The following is a 21,962-nucleotide window of genomic DNA, read 5'->3' as shown; positions in this document are numbered from 1 at the left end:
TGAAATAACTACTAGGGAAAAAAAAAAAGTTTAATTCCTATGGCTTCTCTACCTTCAAAATGAATATTCATTCAAATGCATCAGGTGTAAACAAACCTACTTTTAGCTCATGGCACAGTTCCACCATTACGTTAACTTGTCCAAAACAGTACCTTCAAGTACATAATGAGAAGGAAGACAAGCTAGAGTAAAGAACCTGCACTATAGTCCTGTGTTCCAACTTCAGGTATAGCACACAGCTAAATTAATCTTCGTAATGTAGCTGAAGTAAATGATCTACCACAGCAGTTATACACATAGTCATTTATGCTGCTGCCAGAAGAGCTATTTCACCTTCTAAGTGCACTTAAAACACTAAAAGAAAAAAGCCCTTGGAAAGACTCTTCCCCGATCCCTTTATACTTACAGTCAGCACTGGTGTCATTGATAAAGACAGTAGTTTTGCTAGGCTCGCCAAGTGCTGCATTCACGGGCATGGAGAGGACGAGTTCAAACTTCTCTGGACCTTCCAGAACAGGCTGGCCCAAATCATCAAGGATGATCACTCGAAATACTTGCATGTTGACTCCCGGTGTAAAATCCAAGTTACGGCTGATGCCCACGTAATCAACTCCAGCTGTTTGGGAAGTAACAAGACTTGTATGGCCAGTGACTACTATATGTTAACACTGACTTGTATATTTGTGAAATGTGTTTGCAGCTATTTCTGTTGCTATCCTGGAGAAAATTTAATTTGGATTCTTGTCATGTGCAAATTAATTTGGGAACAATGAACATTGAGTGCAACACATGCACAAATATGTGTCTGGATGATAATTTACTCTTTACACCATCAGCACAATTAATAACTTGTTTAAGATCCCTTAAACTGCAGAGTAAACAGGCTACAGCCATGACAGACCTGATGCTCACAGCAATTTAATCCTTTTGCTCAACTCTGGACTATATACATGAGGTTTTACTTATTTACCTTTATAGGAGCAGATGTATGTCCCAGAATAGTTCCAGTTGTACCCTAAGAAGGTGTCTTGCACTAGGCAAGATACTGAGCCTGAAAATCATGCTTTTAACACTGTTTGATCCCTAAAAGAAGCAGGCAGCTTGAGTGCAGGTGGAAACACTTAGAACAACTTTCCGTGTGTGTGTGTGCATATGAGACTTAAATCTAAACTGGAAGATGTATAACTTCTTCCTTCTCCTTGTGTCCCATTGTTTCACTGAGATTCTGACTATTCCTGTAAATTCACATTCCTTTTAACCAGAATGTTCTTCCCTGTCCCCTTTCGGATGTCTTACTTGTTGCAGCGATTCTTCCTCTTCTTTTCACAGTAAGTTGAAGTTTATATATTTAAAAGCAACCGTGCGTTATTCTTTTCCACATCATTTTGCAGCCTCTGTGTTAGAGGAAAGGAACACTTACCTGCATAAAAACTGACCTCCCTGGCCTGCTCTATGTTCTTGCACAGGTTTTGTTCCTTACTTAATCAAATATTGCCTGTATAGGCATTTCATAAACACCCATATTAATATTTTTTTGTGTGCAAAACTCCATAAATACTTGAAAAAGATTTAGTGAAAAGGACATATTTTTCAAATCTCATAACTAGGCTTTAACAGAAGGGATTTTTAAAAGATCTGTGAATGAGTATAAGATTAGAAGTGCAATATTAGTTGGCTACTTTGCGCACAACACAGAAAATCCTGTAGGACCCAATCATATTTCTTCGCTTGAATAATGAGCCTTCACATATTCATCCCATACATTGTCTATTTTGCTGAGCACTTCTCTGTTCTTTGGTAACTTCAGTCAAATTCTACTTTAATGCATGTACATTATAAGCTAATTAACCATCCCTTCAATCTTATATGGCACATTAGTAGTTTCTGGAATTTTTTGTTGTTTTGGTAGCAACTGTGATCATCTACCACATATATATTAAAAAAGACAATTTTGCTTATAGCTTCAATAACATGAAAATTTCTGAAGTCTTATTTATCTCTTCCCAGTGTGTCATCAATTCGTTGGGCTGAACAGAGAAATTCTTATTAATACAACTGATTTCCTTGACTCCCAGCAGCTCTAACTACTTAAAAGTAATTTAGCAGCTAGCAAGTCAAGCGACATATTTAAACAGCACTGCAAAATTTTGGCCAGTATTCTCTACGTCTGTTAGGGAAAATGACATTTTGTTTGGACTGAGAAAGAAAAAAGGGGTTTTACAGAGACAATTTTGGCTGTTTTGGGTGAGTGTTGGACAGAGAAAATCCTTGGAGGTCAAAACGGTAGTGCCTTCCAGAATTTCTCTTCCCAGTAACTGAGAGATTGTGAAATCTCAGATAAACTAGCTCTCACAGATAAATAAAGCTTCCTTGGCTAATGTATTGACAGCATCATTTCAGGGCAACTGCAGGCTTACATTTTAAATTTAGCTTTATTCGACGGAAACACAGTGCTGTAAAGACAACACTTTGTTTCCAACTGTTTCTCCCAATGTCTGCCATCAGTTAAAGTGCGAGGAAATTAACAATAATTTTATTCACATCCATTCTGCAGTCTCTATCAAAAAGTCAATGAGCTTAGCCCAGACAATTGGGACACAAATATCATATTTTCCACCTGACAGATCCATACCTCATGTCTTTTACTGAACTTTTCAACCTCATATATACATCAAAGATAGGTATGTGTGAACGCCAAATATCCCGTTTTAATTCTCACATACTCAGCGCAACCTGAACGACATTTTTACGAGCAACTCACCCTCTGCTGACAGGGGTTCTGTCTTCCTGGAACGCACCGTGACAGAAGCTGCTTTTGACAGGTCTGTCCCAGTCCTCCAGACTCGAATCTCCACGTAGCCAGCGCTTTCATCCACTTGATATTCAGTGTTACCAAAGTGCAAGGCAGGTTCTAAACGCAGAGAAAAATGCAAGTATTTTTGTAAAAGCCAATTTGGGACTGCTTTTATGTACTTGTATATTTAGTGCTTAAACGCTCCAGTTTGACTTCTAGCACTCAAACTCTGCAGTTTGACTTTTAAGATGTTAACAGCTTGGGAGAGAAAGCATTACCAATTTTCCCTGCAAATCTCAGCAATCTACTGTCCACTTACATAAAAATTATCATGCACCTGCCTACCACTCAATGTAAGAGATTTTTAATCCTTTAAAAAACAAACTAAACACTCCTTAAGTGCTATATGTATACGTCTTTGTGCTATATGTATATATTTTTAATCTTATCTGAAGCTGACAGACAACTATAGCCAGCTGCAGGCACCTTACCGTCTAAAGTAAACAAGCCACTTAAAAAATTGTTACTATGTAGCATAACACAGACATCAGACATAGGATATTTCTTTCATTATATTTTTAAGTAAACTAAGGCAGATTTTTTTTCTGAAATTTACTAGTAAAGGAAACATATACCTAAACAAACCTTCCCCCCTCCCTAAAACATAAAGGCAGGATTTCAAAAGTTGAGATGACTTTTTTTTAAAAATTATTTTCAAAGAATACACTTGACATGGATGTGGCAGATTTAAGGGTTACAAGCTGTATTTTTTCTTTAATGCGGTAAACTGACTTCAGTTATTCATAGAGAATACAAAAAGTTGCACAAATCAGGTCATGGAAAAGGTCAATATTAAATTGGGTTTAACTAGACTCTGCTGTTTAGCATAAGAGATGAAGCATAATAAGACTGTCTCAAACTAGTGCCAATTTAGACGCCTTTCTGAATAGCCATCAAGAAGAATGAAGGAGCTCACACTGGAGACACATTATACCTGCTGCTTTTACTTGAAGTAATGGATAGAGTGTGCTAAATTCAATACATGGCCTCCTTTACTTTCGTCACCTAAACAATAGCAGGCTTTATCTTGCTGTCAGTATTAATAAAGTCTGACACGTCTTGTCTGTGTTACATATTTTACTAATCTGTATTAACGCAATGTTGAGAAACTCTCCAATACCACAGCAACACTCTTTTAGCACAACAGCCAGTATCTTCTTTAGTAGAACCACAGCAATTGCACAGAAGCTTGGCACTCGTCTAATACACTGCATTTCTATTGGACCTCTTGGGGAAATGCAAAGAATTCAGAAGCTTTAGAAGACATGACTGTTGTCTGCTGTGGCTGGGGAAATGGAAGTTCAGAGCAAAAAAACATGGTCTGGAAAGACTTTTTAATCTTTGGCTACCTGTTTTTTTTCCCCAGAGTGTGGCTTACTAATAAGCTTAAAGCCAGTTTTACAGAAGGGAGAGATAGTTTCCAATGACTTGATGCGCTAAGCAGAGCACAGAAGAACATACAGGCTTTTCTATATAATGCGGAACAGCTCAATAATAAACGTGCCTCATCCTAGCAATAATTGTTTACATTCTAGATGTCACCTTCCCAAACCTAAATAAATGTTCTTCATAAATGTTCTTCTGTAAATGGGGGAGAACATCTAGCTAAGTTCTTTTCTCAACAGGGACACACAGTGCTGCTCGGCTAATTGAGAATTTTTTGTTTGCCTAGAGGCACTACCTGCTTCCTCCATGTATACAGAAAAACATCAGAACACCATCTGGCCTGTATGTGTATAAACATTGCCACTCCAGCCTCCCTTTAATGTAATTTTCTTGAGCCATTGAACTGTGAATCTCCTTGTTACTCTATCATCAGAGCAAACCTTGATAATCACAGAAGACCTCCTGCAGAAGCAGATGAAGCCTTCAGCACATGGTATCAAAGAAGATACAAGTGTTCCAAGCAGGACTGCATTCATATTTATTTTCCACTGTTTTCTAAGAAAATTTTGCTTCACCTAAAGCAGTGGCCCAACATAATTTTTTTTCTCCCCACCTTCCTCCCACCCCTCCAATCAGGAGTTTTACTAATCAGTTTGGGCATTTCCCACCCTGCCATGCCAGGTAAGAGTTTGAAGATGATCACTTTCTTCCCACTGGCTACGCATTTTTTACCACTGAAGTCTTCCCCACATGGTGGGGAGAAGAGTAGGAGTCTAAATACTCAAACTTAATTGCCTTTTTGTCAGAGCTAATGGATCACCGAGAGATTAATGACGCCCTACAAGTTGTTACATTTCTGTTCAACCAACTTGTGTAAAGCACAGAAACAGTAAGTCTGCATAAGGGAATGGTAACACTCCAGGTTATATTGGTGCCACTGGGCAGCACCCTGCTTCATCTGAGTGGGCAGAAAAATCATTGGGGTCTCCCACCAAGAGTGGAAAAATACAACTCAAGAAGAACTGTTACAATTTTGGCCACATTCCGTGAAGATAGCCACTGCAAAGTATTTACTCTGGCAAGAGTAGTCAAAAATATTTATTTGTAATGAAAAGAAAATTATTATTTTTAAAAATTATTAAAAACATTTGCAATAAAATATCATTTATTTTTCCCATTCCTTCTTCTCCTCTGAAAGAACTGTCCAAGAGCCTAGATTTATTTTAAAAATTAGACTGGTTAGTTTTCTCTCTATATATAGGAATCTGCTTTCAAATGCCAGAAGTCCATCAGTCTCCCCCAGGTACAGCTTAAGGGACTGAATTTTCAAGTACGGGTTGTAAATTCTTTTGAGGTTTTAAGAGATCAGGGCATTCAGCTTATTGAAGTCCAAGAAAACTACCTTGAATTTGCCTTTAAATATCAGCCCCTGTAATTGGGGGAGTAATTTTTTTTCCCTCTTGTGTATAGTGTGCCTACAACTATATGGACTGTAACCTTATAACCAGATGTCACTGCTTCTCCTTTTCATAACAAGTTTTGTATTTTGAAATATGGCTTAAGGAAATGCAATTATCAGTCATATTATTTGTATTACAGTCATCTTTCCCATTTCTAGTATACTCAACATAATTTGTCATCTTAAATTGTGCCAAGCTTTTTATAATTCTCCTGCTGAGAGAACTTGAAGTGTTTGCTGAAATGATCCAAAGTTTCTCAGTCTTGTATTATCAATGAAAAATACTGAGTGAGCAAATACTTCTGTTCAGTTTAAACACGGGCAGATGAAAATAAGATAAAAAATAAATATCTTTACAATTATTTTTTTAAAAAAAAAATCTTTCAAATTGACATGTTTCCCATATAAACATAGCACAAGAGAGAACTGATCCTTGGATACTGTGACCAGCGAAATATTCAACAGCATTTTCTATGTTTTAAAGACGCATGTCTTATTTAGGATTTCAAAAAAAAGCCAACACACCAAGTCAAAAAAAAAAAAAGAAAAATATAAGCAGTTTTAAAAGTGAAGGCAAATCATGTATTTATTTATACTCTTTCATTTTCCTTTTAGGGTGGTAATTGAAGAAATCATTACATTAATTACTGAATATTTAACCAAGAAAGCAGAAAAGTACCTGAGTTAACTTGTAATCTTTAGGAAACAATAGTGATTTCAAAAGTGAAAGGCTGTAAACTATTAATTTAAAATCAACTGTCCTTCATAAAAAAATAGCTCTAGATGTTAGCTTGGCCTGGAAAGACAGCAAATTTTCTAAATTTTTTTTTTTTAAGTTGTGTTTTCTGAAACCTGTTCCATCTGTGATGTCACTTAAAGACACAAGCAAACAGCTAATGCGGATTTCTGCTTGCTTAGAAAAATCCCAAGCTGTTTGCATCTATCTCTTCACAGCTATTTATTCAACCTCCAGCCCCTCTGTTCAGCTAGACACGGAGAGTGTGCTCCCAGGCGCCTGCATTACAGGAAAATTATACACAGCTCAGAGCTCACTGGTTTGGGATCAAGGGTCTACTACAAAACCTGTATTGTTCTCTGGCTGGGAGAGACCCTAGATCAAAAAATAGACATTATGTTTTGGTTATTAACTTGCTGTTTCTTTTTAGTCTTTGAACTCTTTCCTTTATTGAAATGTTACTATAATGCTATAAGAATGTGGAGTAACAATTAGTTTTAGAGTTTCTTAAGTTGTAACTTTGTGCTCTAAGCTATATAGAACTGGTGACTCTGAAGACTCTTAAGACCTAATAATGAGTCAATTCTATTTCTATGTCCATGTAACATGACTCTGCGAGGAGCTGCAGATCCTCACTCGAGGCAGCTTGTGACGGGTCTCTCCTCTTATGACATTGACAACAAAATTTTAGGACTCTCTTCTTTATAAAGTCTGTTTTCTCTTTAAGGCATCCCTGGGCACACACCTCTCAAACCACAGTTCAAGCTTTGATCAATGCCTTGCTCCGCATAACGCACAAACCGTACCACACCTGAGGAGAGATGGTGGCAATTTTAATCCTTCACTTGCTAAATAGGGATAAGTTTGTACAGTTGAAGTCTGAGAGATGAAAACAGGCCTGTGTACACAACTAATAGTGAAAATTTTCATGCATTTCACAGGAAAACAAAGCACACTGTAATGTGTGCTTTATTTTCTAGTATAAGGCTATTACACTAAATTATTTACTTAAAAATGAAGGAAGATAGGCCCTTTGGAGAGGGAGGCCTAAGCAGAACATATGTAAGAAGCCTCAAGCTCTGAAACAATAAAACCAAGAAAGTGCTTTCTCCTCTGTCCTCATGCACACATAGCACCGTGGATACCAGTGATCTCACAAGTTTTATGAAGCTCTCATGAAACACCTCAAACGAACAGACAGCGAGACAAAAATAATTTCCATTCCTGCCTGTGCTCTGGTATCAGACTTCTTAAACGGGAATAGTGACTAAGAGAATTAATAATGTTTGAATGCCTGCTATTTAATATCACCTTATGGTGATAATATCTTTACTGATAGAATGTGGTTTTTTCCTGAAATACATTATATACTTTGTGAAGCACTCTGTATAAATTTTTAAACAACAGTAATTCCACTAACAAATTCTGACAACACATATGGCAGCTTTCTTTGATGACATGTTAAGTGGCTTTCCTTCTTGTTGTAAAGCTTAATGCGAGTCAAAACATTTCAAATCACATAATATAATTAATTCTTCAACCTTCACTGACATGCAGCAGCACCAAAATGATTGACGCTAAAGTTGTGGCATTTACAGATATCTCTCTTTGGCCTAAGAAACTCAAGCCTTTTCTCTCCAAATTTTTTTCTTTCTTTAAAATTGTTGCCAAGAAATAATACTTAACTATTTAAACAATTATTAAATACTTCCGTAGTATTTAAGCATTTACAATGTAATTATTCACCATTATCTGCTATATTGCCCTTTACTCAAATCTAGATTTGTTTTTAACTCCTGTACTTGCAAATAAAGGTGTCCACACCTCAGAGCTTGCCATTACACATAAAGGACTTAGTATTTTTCAGCAAGGTTACCTACTTTTTATTTGAACTGTTAAGCAGTTCATAAAACTGTAAAATTCTGGAAGCATTGTCAAAATTATGGACATTTCTGTAAAAATTGTGATTCAAAAAAAGCCCACAAATACAAAAAAGGTCTATCATGTTCCAGATTGATTTATATTAAAGCTAGTCATGTCCTCAATCAACATTAATTTATGCTGTGTATAGTCATGTATCCATACAGGTAATTTTGGAACACTATGAGATCTTAATAACAAAATTTTTCATTTTCTGTTTCTTTTTCTAGGGCTGGATATTACAGGATTACTATTACCCCTTAATGCTGCAAATAATTCTGTTGGCATCTGTTTTAAAGTCTTTGTCTCTCAATTTCTTTCCTTTTCTCCTCGTAGACTTCTCTGGTCCTTGCTGCTAGAGGCATCACAGCGCACCTCATCATGACTAACCTGACCAAAGGATTGTGCAAATATGGTCACTTCCCAACTCAATGCCTCGCTCAGCTTTTTTTCCAGTTGGAATGAGGCACTTTCAGGCGTGTGATTGCCTTATTCCCTTGCTGAGTTCAAAAATCATACCAAGCTTGGCCTGCATACTTCAGCTGTTAGCATATTACGTCTTACAACACAAAATTTTATCTGTTTAAACAACTGATTTTTTCCCAATATTAGCAATCCTCCCCAAAGCGTTCATCTTTCAGGCATAACCAGGCATCTGGCTATGAAATCTGCTTTTTCACTCTTAACAGCCTGTAGAACAAAGTATATATTTTTAGCCACTGTATATACTCTTATGATACTGTGTAAGAATCAGAAACTTTTGATGGATCAAGGTATCATTCTGCAGATAAAACAAAACTGGTGTGAATTTGCTCTCTGAAACTCAAATTTTGCACGTTTGAGAAAGAAGTTTGCCCGGTTTCTTATCCATCAATCCAAAGCCAGAGTGTACTTCCAGGTCAGATCAAAATACAGTGGCAGTCTCTTTCCTGCCTGTTTTTGTTTATTCAAAATGGAAATAGTCTTACAAAGTGATGTATTCCTAAGAAACTTTTCCTTTCAGAGCATACTCTTTAACAAGTTGATCTTAAGCCCTGGCTACCTTTCCATATAACAAGCTGAGGTCAGAACTACTCTGAATTTATCAGATGACAGGTTGTTAAGTATTTTGTCTGATGGTACTCTTAGAAAGAAAGCTTTGTAACAAGGAAAGAGAGTGAACGTATGATAACCTATCAAAGTTGTATTGAAAAGCAGAAGCATGATTATTTTCTGTAATTAATATAATATATATTGTAATTTAACTTTCAGATACCTCATTTTTCCATCTATTAAAAGATGCATAGAAAGCAGTTTTAACCTGCTGATAAAAATAATTTTGTTTTCCGTGAAAATAAAAATCTGATCATTAAGTCTGGCAAAGAAAACAACTCCTTCTTGCAATGGCTTAATACCACATTATTTTCCCTTTCCTATTCTCTGAAATAGATAAAGAAGCTTTTCAACAAATCCCATCAAACTAAAGAACGTGATACTTTTACTAACTTCATTCTTAGGGCAAATTCACTTCTGATGTAGATCTCCTGGCCTCAGAGAAACTACGTCAGTGATTATTTTCACCCACTCATGTTCCATCTGAGAGAACAACATTTTTCCCCTCATTAATTTGACTGTGTCTGTTTTGACTCATTGACCTAGGCAGAACAAAGAAAAGGGCAGAACTAAACAGTAGCTAATAGATATATTCTCCTGGCTTATTAGCTTCTTATTTTTCTTTATATAACAGAGTGAAAATTACACTTTTTTTTGTTATTACAGGACACAGAAATCAGCATCCCAATTCTCATTATTTATGAAGTTAATTTAAAGCTCCAAAGAATCATCTCAATATGGCTTAGATGCTGAATCTGACCACTGTTACAGATCATGGACGGATTTGTCTAATCACAGTAAAAAACCCCTGCCTTATTCAGCACAATTGTATTCTGAAGACTGGATTAGCAAGAGAGATTTAGACAGGGATTAAAAGAACAAACAGAAATATGACAGTAAAGTGCATGGCTTCTCTTCTGTTTCTGCCTAATAGTGTAAATCCTTGAATTGATTTCTATGTCTCCAACTTTATAATAAAAAAGGAAGACTTGCATTTCCACCTTAAAAGAGCACTAATCTTGACACACTGGGAACTAAGGTGCATACCAGATTAGCCTCTATTAACTATTTCTACCCTTTTGCTTTATCTGATAGTATACACAAATTTTTACTATACCCGTGTATGCTACTGTAATCACAGATTCTTCTGCCTTAACAGTAAATCAAATCCTCACAGATCTACTTCAGAGTAATGAAGTAGCCATCTAGTCCTATGCCAGTAAATAAAATAAAATCTAATCCTTAACTCCTACTGCAATAACAAAAGAGTATAAGATGAAGTGTATTGACACTGTATCTTAAACATAGCTCATGTCTGTTCTGCCAGCTTTTTTGCCCAGTAAGAATCACAGAATCATAGAATGGCCTAGGTTGGAAAAATCCTAGACTGATGTTTTCAGCTGTTTAAAAAACAAGAACATGGTGGAAGAGATTATTTAATCAGTAAAATTTCCAAAGAGCAAAGTCACCGCAAAATAAAATTCATACTTCATACTCACCATCATCTGTGTCAGCCAAGATTATTACTTTAGTGCTTGGGAATTCAGTGCCAATTTGGCCACCCACTGGCATGCTCAAAGAAATATTGAAGGTCTCATCTTCCTCATACAGAGAGTCATCAATAATGATAATACGACACATTTTCTCAGTCTCACCCTTATTAAATTGAACGATGCTGCTATGATCCTCAGGACGTGAAATGTAGTCAGAGTAAGACAAGACAGTGGACGGTACTGTGCCAGTAGCAGAACCTATGAGGACAGAGGTTAAAAAATGAGTTACAGGGACTGGGGACTTTAAAGAAATGGAAGAACCAGAGCTCTTTAAATGAAACAAACACAGGAAAAGTGTTTTATGACAGAAGTGACTAATAAATGTGCTTTCCTAACAATTTAAACAGAAGAAATTCTTCCTATTTATAATTACAACTTCAGAAGCAAAGTGGCTCAGGGTGCTCTTATTGTGACCCAGCACCCTCATGATTGCTCTTAATTCACTATCATCTCCAGTTATTCTGACTCAGCTTCTTTGTGGGGCTGCACTTCAACCAGGTGAGAGAATTGAATCAACTAATTAAAAACCAAACCACACCAAACTCACTCTCAAAAATATGCTTTCATATGACTTATGCAGAGCACAGCCAAGCCAGCAGTTGAACATCACAACAGAACCCAATTCTGTGAGGGAAGAAGGAAAGAATTCAAGAACAGTTAGGAGAGGCAAGGGGCAAAACCCCCAAACAGGTTTTGCTGTTGAAAGATGAGGATGTGATGCCACATCTGATTTAACATCACACGTGACTGACCACATTTCATACCATTTGTGCTGAAAAATGGCAAGATGTTCTTCCCTTTTAACTTCCACACACTATTCTGTCATGGATCGGAAGGCCTATGAAAGTAACTGGGACTTTGGGATGACAGCTCTTCCTGAACAAAGGTCTGTGAATTTTCACTTCATATTTACTTCCTTGTGTGATTCTTAACAGGTAAAAAAAAATAAAATCCCTCTCTCTTCTGTTGCATTTATTTGTGTGAAATATCTGTAAGACTTCTATGCAATACGAATCTAAGAAATGCTGTGGCTTTGCACTACCAGCACTCATGCAGGTGATTGGGATGTCACTGTCTGGTCAGGTGGGCTGCTAGATGGGGGAAAACTGGTTAGATCACCAGGATCAAAGGGTGGTGGTTGATGGCTTGTACTCTCGCTGGAGGCCAGCTACAAGTGGAGTTCCCCAGTGGTCTACCGTGGGTATGCAGGGATTTCCAGGGGACAAAAGCCTGAGTAATTCTGTCCCATCACACAGCTGCCCCTGCTTTGAGGAGCAGATCTAACTGGAGATCTCTCAAGCTCCCTTCTAACCCACATAATTCTGACTGGCCTGTTCTTTGGAGGTCAGAAGTACACAAAACATGCACTGATTGCCTTCATTCACTGTGGACAGTGGTTAGCAATGTCCCAGACACTTATTAAGCAGGCTGAGAAAAATTAAATGAGAGACAGTATCATGTTTACCATTACTAGAATTTGAGGAAAATTTTACTGCAGCATATTTATGAAAAACACAGATCACAACAACAAGTACAGCAACTGTCCATTTGAGTAAATGGCTAGCATTATTAAAGCCAGCCACACTGACAGCCTATAAGAACAAAAGGCCTTAAGTAGCTCAGTAAGATTTTCTGTGCCTCAAGACACAAGAAAAGAGAGGAAAATTCTGTTAAGCCCTTATAAGTCACTGATGAAGGAACAAATGACCCCTGAATGCCTCACACTCTGAAGATTCCGGCCAACCACTGGAGCTGACTCTTACAGGTAACGGTAAAGTAGAAACAAAAAACGTTAAAAGGATTTTCTGAATCAGAAGCTTAAATATGTCACAGAACTGAGGATGATCCCCCGTTTGCCCTGCCCATGAAGCACAAAGAATGCTGGTATCTCAAACTATGACTAGTTGATAGAGGACATCTAAACCAAAACTCAGCTTTTTCAATCAAAACTTTCATATTTTGTTGCTTTGGATAAATGCTAACATCTATGTTAAGCTTGATTTCATTTATAAATGCCTATTACCTTATCTTTATGAAATCTGGTTTTGAATGCATGCTTTAGTTTTGTTTAAGAGTTACCTGATACATATTACAATAGCTAGTATTTTTACAATATCTACTATTTCTCTCCTCTGCCATCTCACTGTTTCAGTTTAGAACATGTTTTTTTTGTAGTCAAGAAATTTATTTTGAAAATTTAGGCCTCAAATGAGTTGAAAAAAGAATCACATTATCAATTACCTTTCTGTATTAACTACAGTATTTGAGTGACTATCACCATGATGAAAGTCAGTGCACCACCACAAATTTCCATTCACACGTCTCTAGTCTCACTTGTCTAGTGAAGACAAGGTTGTGATCTGAACTTCATAGCTGGCCTCTAACCTAACTAACACCCAATATCTCATTTGATTTTAATAATGGTTCATTTCTAAACTTATGTGTCTTCTCTGTGCTTCATGACCAACTCCACACATTGCCTTCTTTGATAACACAGATTCACAAATGAGACAAAAAGCATTATGAAGAAAAATCATGTAGCCTTCTGCATTGGTTATTTTTAAACAAAAAGTGAGATCAACATATGTAGTCTGTCAATTTTAAAATACTAGTTCTTGCTGAGTCAACTGAAGCCCTGACTTGGCTTCTTCCAGCTACACAGTCAAACACAGAACACTGACAACAGGAAAAGCCCCCACAGTGGGGACCTCAATTCTCCTTCAGGCTATAGACAAAGGTGCAGTGATCAGTTAGATTCTCAACAACAGGGGAGGCACTGGGCCAAGAACTAGAAGAACCTTTTTTTATTTTCCTCTCTAAACAATCAGTGCAGGGACAGGCATTTCCTCTTCAGCAGAAAAGCTGCAAGGAAAAAATGGTGCTTCTTCAAAAAAAGGCATACACATATATACACATACATATATGTATGTCTACATGCACGTATACATATCTGTGTGTATGCATGTACACATATATTCTTAAGTTTTGAGCTTCAAAATACTCTTTAATTAGAGAATTAGACACACATAAGTTGCCTGCAAAAATCACTCGTTCCAGCTACTGCAGTTACTGGCAGTGTTTGCTGACTAACAACAACTGCACTTGCTCTTACTTAAACATGTGAATAATACACTGAATAACCTGTTACCTGGCTAGATAACATACCTTGGTGTGTAGAACAAATGACCATCAGCTCTTGACTGACATCTCCAGATCTTCTAACAGGAATCAGCAGTTCACCTATGTCTTCCTCAACTCTGTATTCCAGCTGAGGAATATACACTGTAGATACTGAAGAAAAACATGATGAGAGAAAGGAGGGGCCAAGGTTGAACACCTGTATGACATTACCTACAGAGCATGAATTTAGTCAGGGAAAAGATTTAGTAAGAAATACAAATTCCTTGTCCTTGTGAAGCTTTAAGACAGGCCTGAATTAGAACAGAGCAAAGACAGATGAGGTATACAGGTACTCACAGGACCTGCAAGTGAACAATACTGCACCTAATCAAAAGAGTTCAGGGAACGAGAAGTGATACGTACCATCACCAGGATCCACGATTTCAACCGTTGCTGTTGCTGGAATCTCAAGGGCAGCCATAATGGGATCAGACAGGACAATCTGGAATGTTTCAGATGCCTCGTATTCATTGTCAGCAAATACCCTCACTCGCCAGGTAGCTGAAGCCTGTCCTGGGTTGAACTGGACCTGTTTCTGAGGCTTCCCCTTGAAGTCTTTATCCTTCACTGCCGTACCATCTTTGGTTGCAATGCCTGCATAAAAATTTGGAGGAATTATTCTCTACGCATTTTAATATTTAAAAAAAAAAAGTTTTAAAATACTACTCTAGCAGTTACTGACCTTCAGAAAAAAATGAGGACAGTTATATCACGCTTTCTCTATTATTGTTGCATAGCTCACACAAAAAAAGGTAGGTAGAGTAGGGTCTTACCAAAATTTGTGTGCAGAAAGAATTGCATTTGCATGAAAAATTCCATTGACTTCACCTGCTGGGCACTTAAAGCCTATACAATTATCAACAAAGTTACTTAGGCATGACTGAACAGAACTGTTCAACTCGGACAATTTTCCCATCTATACAAAAATTTGTGGAACATGTTTTCCGGTTATGCCTTCAAAAAAGATTTATCAGTCTGCTCAGAAATATATTTATGTCAATTAAAGTGTTCAAGGCTTCACTGAAGGTATAATCACTCACAAAAAACCCCACCCAAACCAAACCACAACTCCATTGCTTGCACCTTTCAAACAGCAACCAATCATTAGCCGATTAACTCTTTGTGCTTAGAGTTTCTGTTTCTGCTCTTTTTCTGTGCTGTACTTAAACACATTAAAGACTGGTGAAGAAATTCTATCACTTTCACCTGTACACTAGATAGCCCTTAAAGACTTTTGCATCTATCCAAGTCTTCCTTCTGCAGATGCTCTCCCAGCTAGGTGAGTAAATAACCGGACACTCAACATGGAATTGCAGCTTGGTGTGACAGAACAACGTTCTCAGGATTTTTGGGGTCCAGCACACACTGTGCAAATTTGCTGCTTCTCTCCCACCCCTATTTTTTTCCTCCTAAATGGCAATACTTAGACAAGATACTCCTCCTCTCTGCTGGGGCATTATTCAAGCAGAATCTTTTCACTGCACAGGTTTAAAAAACTACACATCCTCATTTTAATAAAACACACAGAGGGTAGTTGCACAGAGATTTTAGGGCTGAAGAAGAATCCATTTAGTTCAAAGCAGCAGGTGAGGATTTAATTCAAAGTAGGTTTTGCTTGCTGTTCGGGTTAGATGGCTTTTGCTGCAGCATGAGAAAATGATAATAAATCACAAATGTTCTGAAAGAGCAAAAACAGTATCCCACAATGTGAACGTGTTTTATTGGAAACTCATATTCAGGGTGCTACAACTGACTTAAGGATTCCTTCAGTTTTTACTTCTTAATGCAGCACAAGCACTTCTTTTTTTATTTTTTAAGGGAGACTGCATCATACATTAAAATTATGAGAGGAAGGCACTCAAGAAAAGATTTTATAGATACAAAGAGCTGTTATACATTTTCAAGCCTGCATATTTTTAAAGCTAGGTTTCTTGTTTGTTTTAATCAAAGGTGCACACATACTGGCAGAATCCAACTGTGGATTTAATGAAGCGAACATCTGCAACTCAGCATGGGGTTTGAAATTCATTACTGCCTTTGGGTTTCAATCCATCATTAGTTCAAATGTATGAGCATCTTTTTATTAAAGTTTAACACCAGCAATTACGAGTCACTTTACTTCCCCAGTAGACAAAGATTAATCCCTCTAAAGTCAATGGCCTGTGTGTTTGTTGAAGAATCTGATGACTAGTGAAGAGCTTCTGCACGCTGTGGTGTATGAAATCATCCCTAAATGATTTAATTCCTAAATCTCCAGTTTTTCTATGCCACACTGCTTAGGTTTTAAATGCCTGATTTAAGTAATACTTGGATAACAGCCTAAAATATTTGTGTTGCGCAAAGCGAATATTGTCATACATGGGTTTAAATGATAAAACCCCTAAAACTTTAAACTTTTTTTTTTTAAAAAATGAGGGAGAAAAAGACCTTTCTGCTCAGTGCTCCTTGAGTCACTCCATTGGTGCAAAGATTTCTGTGATTCCCATTTACTTTGCAGAGCTGCCACAACTGCGTACTCGCTATCGCATGACAGCATGCTCTACACTTGCCCCCTCTGCTAGCACACAACCCTTTGAGAATTTCTAGTGGCTTTCAGATTTTCTGGTAGTTGAAGGGCCAGAATAACACTGCCCTTGTAAAGTGAGGAGTTGTAACTAGCTTCTCCACAACTTGGTTCTGCAAGTAGAGACGAGCTACTTCAAGAACTTATTTGTTTATTTAAAGCTAAAGTTAATGTATTATAAAACGTATCCTTCTGTTAAACAAAATAGAGCATCCCAATTTCTGTTTTGTTGCCTTGCAAATGATTTCAGGATAAAGACACTGGCCAAACAGCAAAAGTTCATTTTATTGATTTGTTCTTATATCTGCTAACATACATATTCACTTAGATTTCTGGGTAGCAGCAGTGCATAATGAATCACGTAGTCATGCCCAAGCAATAAAAAGCTATCCCACTGCTATTCTCATTATTTGGCCCTTCTTATGTAAACAGGAATGAGCAACTGTGGAAGAGCTCCTTAACAGCTGCCTTTTCTGGTGCAAGAAACTTCAAACATAAAATATTTACTTACTGACAAAAGAGGTTTCTCGCAGATATCCTCTGCGCCTGATGGTCACCTCAAGAAATCTGGAGTTCTCATCTACGATGTAGTTCTCCTTCTCCAGTGAAATCCAAGCCCAGTTCAGCCGAAACAGCTGGCTCTTTAACGTGTTGCCCCCTGTGTCACACAAAAAGCATCCTGAACACAACACACGGTTTGAAGAACACAACTAGAATTCCTAAGGTCACTGCTTAAGTATATTTATATCATTTCAGAACACAGCCAGCCTGCTTTTTCACCTGCAGATTGGAGGGTCAGAGGTGCATCGCATGAGCCACAACGATCCACCCTCCCAGACCTTCCAGAGTTGACCAGCAAGTGTCTTCCAAGGGGCTGGAGACTAGTTCAGGGGTCGCAGCCTGTGTCTTAGCACACCAGCTCCCTAATTAAGCTACCTATTAAACCTGAAAGACTACTTTCGCAAAGATTATTTTTGTCAGGAATGGGATTAAGCTGTGGAAATAACTCTTCAGGAGGCACTAGGTGGGTCACACAGTCGTCTTGCATTACTGACTCCTTTTAACAAGGCTGCTGTGTGCCTGGCCACATCAAATGTGAGCACAAGCTGAACTCAACACCTCCTAGTAAGCACAGGCAACACGTAGTATCATGTAAATAAGACGACTTGTGTATTGGTTGATTGTGCAAAAATATTTTGAAATTGTGACTAAGCTTCTATTCTTTGCTTCCAGGAAAATAATCTATCAAAACAAGTAGCTGTTTGGCGTCACACAAAGAAAAGCTGAAAAAAAAAAAATCAAATTATGAATGTAATCCTATTTAAAATGTACAAAGTCAACAAAATTTAGCCTGCAATTTTATTCAGTTCTGGAAAATTAACTCTTTGGAAGTATTCTGAAACATTCTTATGTTGTCTGGCAAATCCACTGTGTCCACCCAACGAATGTAATCAAATAACAACTAGTCCTGATTCCATAAGCTTCCAGCTCATTAGTTATTTTTCCTAGCAAAATTAGGCCTTACACTGCATGCAGTATGCTTTGGAATACAAGATTATAGCACCTAATTTCAGAAAGTTTTCATTCCTTATAGATAAGGTATAGAAAAGAAAAAAATAGGCAAGGAAAAAGTTGCTCACATTAAGGACTAATAAGACCTCCATTTGTCTCATGATTTTCTACATAATGAATACAAATTTGCAAAAAAGTATACTTCAGATATTTAAGGAGTCTCTACTTATGGAAATAGACCATTTAATAAAATAGAAAAGTGTTTCTTGGTAGCATTTTTTTCTAAAAATTATGTTGATTAACATTTTTTTTCTAAAATAAAAATCATAATTTTCTCTATTATTATGTACTTCTGCTACAGAAGGGTGACAACATGAAATTAATTCAGCACTGGATAAATTAAGCCCTGAAATTTGGGGATTAAGGCATCTAATTCTCTGCTAGTACCTGGTTGACATCTAATCAAAGTCACCACATAATTCTCATTTGCTTTAACACTGCAAATTCTTATCCTGACATTATCTCTGTGAGAGTTGCCCCAGGCTCTTAAAAAGCATAGGGCAAAGTCCAGCACAGGATTCTCTTGCTAACTGGAAACAACTCTAGATTATACCTTGTGAGTAATTCCAGTAATTAGGGAGGTTACAGCTGTGTGAAAAAAACCTCCTGAGTTTTCTTGAGAGACCTTAATTTTCAGTGTTTACCTAAAAACACTATCCTAGTTACCGCTTTCTTGGTTTTATTAGCCCTAAGCAAGGGTTGATGTCACGCCAAGTGTTACTAGATCTTAGGGAAAAAGACTGGATTAATGCAAAGGAGCCAAAAGCTGTCTGTGTGCTTGGCCAACATAGATTAACCCTCACAGACAATATAAATATATATTCAGTAGTCCTAAATTAGCAAGGAATAGTAAATTAATAACTCAAATGGCAGGACATGCCATAACTCAAATGAAAAGTCCAGCCAACCACCATCTCAGAGTTTTATCTTGGGTGGTTGGCAGTGCTGCTCTTCAAGTTGAAGTTATGAGACTTTACAACAGCTGCTCTGTGGATGCAAGCACATTTGCAGTTGGCTTTGATTTGCTGGATAGCTAAAATTTACTGAAGGGGATCAGAAAGACAGAAAGCAGTTCAGGGAAATAAATCGTGAAGGAAATTAAAAGAATGAAAAGGTGGAGACGCACAGAAGGAAGGAAGAACAAAAGCCTCCAGCTCAGCAAAAAAAAAGTAAATATCTGTACATATGAAAAGAAAACAGTTTTAAATGTTGGAAAATTTAAAAAAGTAGATGAGATTGAGGGGAAAATCTAAATTAATTTATAGCTTAACTAAAAAATTAAGGGGTGGCAGAGTCACAAATGGGCACTCATCCCCCTATCACCCAGAAATCTTCAAAAGTTCTTGGGAAAAGGATAGAAAACAGGTCAGAAAATGTAGAGTTTATTTGGGACTAGTCAGTTTTTCTTTTTGTCTTGATTTTGAATAAAATTAATTTTATATTATCGCTCAAGGAGTTATTTTTTCAGAGAAGTTGTACTCCAAGAAACAAAAAAAAGAAGACGAAGGAGAAGAGAGAAAGAGAGAAAGAGAGAAAGAGAGAAAGAGAGAAAGAGAGAAAGAGAGAAAGAGAGAGAGAGAGAGAGAAAGAGAGAAAGAGAGAAAGAGAGAAAGAGAGAAAGAGAGAGAGAAAGAGAGAAAGAAAGAGAGAAAGAGAGAGAGAGAAAGAGAAAGAAAGAGAAAGAGAAAGAGAAAGAGAAAGAGAAAGAGAAAGAGAAAGAGAAAGAGAAAGAGAAAGAGAAAGAGAAAGAGAAAGAGAAAGAGAAAGAGAAAGAGAAAGAGAAAGAGAGAGACAGGGAAAAGGAAAGAAAGGGAAAGAAAGGGAAAGAAAGGGAAAGAAAGGGAAAGAAAGGGCAAGAAAGGGCAAGAAAGGGAAAGAAAGGGCAAGAAAGGGAAAGAAAGGGCAAGAAAGGGCAAGAAAGGGCAAGAAAGGGCAAGAAAAAGAAAATCCACAACAAAGCAGAACCATGCCTCCCCTGGCCGACATATCTCATTTTTTCCATGCATTTACACGGATGCACTTAGAAAGAGTTTGGATATTTTTTTTGTTTGTTCGTTGGGGTTTTTGTTTGTGTGTACCATAAATATCAGTCTGTGCTATAGTGAGTGAATATTCTCAGTCTGGTACTTGTAAGGAGTAAACATCCTGCCTCAGAAGGAATGAGTGGCTCTCGTGAGCTGACCAGCTAAAATCAGCTGCCCACTAACCCCTAATCTTCTTTTATCCTTCCTCTTTGCTGGAACAAACAAAAGGTCTAACATGCTACTAAGTCAAGCAGCAGGCAGGCACATTATTAGACTCAAGAAAACTTTGTCCTCTCAAAAATATTTTCCAAGGAAGCCAGCAATGACCTCAGATTGAATATTCAGAAATGGACTTACTGTTCCTAATGTATTTTTTAATTCTACAAATCGTTTCTATAAAGCTGATACTGTGAGCACAAAACTGCAAAATTAGAAGATGTGAAAAAAGGACTAGTTCTTTGTCTTTACTTTTGATGTAATGAGTAGATTCTCCTCTCCTGAATGTCTCAAGAGCTGAAGTAATAGCATAGGCTATCAACCTAGAAGAAAAAGCTTTTGTCAGGAAAGTGTCCTTTTGCTTGGCCTATTCTAAGCAGCTACTTTTATCTGAGCTAAAGTAAAACCTAAAGGAACATCAAATTATTGGCAAAATAGCTTTCTAAAGAAATGCAACACACTGGTCTCCTACCTTAACTCTTATTATAACATAAACTCCATTTTAAGGACATGCTAGGATTTCAAAAGAAGTTAGAGCTAATGTTGAAGAACAAACAAATAAAACCAAAGAACGGGTTACAAAATCACTTAAAAAAATCTAAATGCATAGTGCAGAATATATGTCAGAAGTGACTATTGTAGAGTATCACATTTTTTCTTTAAGCATATGCAAGTCAAAAATTAGGAAAAATGTCTAGATGTTGGAAAAGAGCACTAAGTGTCAAAAGAGCAAAAATTAGCTGATGAAGAAATGCACCTGATCATTTTGAGTTCACAAATCTAAAACAGTGGTACCTCACCATAGTCAAGACTTTTAAATGGACTTTAAATCAGGATTTAATAGATCTTTTATAATTCATGCCTAATTTCAGTTATCATCAAGAAATTTTGAGACCTTAATGAATCTACATAAAGCTGCTTATACTCAGGATTTTTCCCATTTGACGTGTTTGGACAGAGGAGGTAAGGGCACAGCCACACTGCTGTTCGAGTTTCACTGGAGCCCCATTCATTATGGCAGGTTGTGGCAGAGGGCGGGCATGCACAGGTTGGATTACCTCGTCTTCTGCTTTTAAGTCTAATCCGATTACGAGGATTTCATCTTTTCATCATCCTAAATTCCAGGAGACTTGGAAGTTGACTAAAAGATTTGCAATTTGAGAATGCTGAGCCAGTGAAACATGAGGCAAGCCCGTGCAGCAGGAGACGAAAAGCCACACCCCATCTCTGCCTTCACTTGCCTACCCTTATCCGCTCCTGCTCCAGGACTGGGAGGTAGCAGTGTATTGTCGGTATAACAAAAACTGCATGCGTTTTATTAAAAAACAAAACAAACCCACAACAAAAAGCAAACCACAAACCTGATCTGCTGCCATGTTCTTGATTAGTAATCTTTACCCAGTCATC

General features: G+C 37.4%; 1 protein-coding gene across 1 annotated transcript in view; it reads right to left on the bottom strand.

Moving 5' to 3' along the window:
• Positions 1-21,962, bottom strand: part of LOC104274672 (FRAS1-related extracellular matrix protein 2-like) — a gene marked incomplete at its 5' end in the record, with an annotated part of 56,832 nt that overhangs the window by 18,392 nt on the left and 16,478 nt on the right. The window contains 6 exons of the mRNA XM_009870371.1: positions 407-616; positions 2,762-2,911; positions 10,947-11,198; positions 14,166-14,291; positions 14,544-14,774; positions 17,255-17,401. Coding sequence (XP_009868673.1) covers positions 407-616; positions 2,762-2,911; positions 10,947-11,198; positions 14,166-14,291; positions 14,544-14,774; positions 17,255-17,401 — 1,116 coding nt within the window. The remainder of the gene's footprint in view (positions 1-406; positions 617-2,761; positions 2,912-10,946; positions 11,199-14,165; positions 14,292-14,543; positions 14,775-17,254; positions 17,402-21,962) is intronic.

Source organism: Apaloderma vittatum, unplaced genomic scaffold, assembly GCF_000703405.1.
Source record: "Apaloderma vittatum isolate BGI_N311 unplaced genomic scaffold, ASM70340v1 scaffold10365, whole genome shotgun sequence".
Classification (NCBI taxonomy): Eukaryota; Metazoa; Chordata; class Aves; order Trogoniformes; family Trogonidae; genus Apaloderma; species Apaloderma vittatum.
The sequence above is the reverse complement of the archived record's forward strand: the minus strand, read 5'-3'. Positions and strand labels throughout refer to the sequence as shown.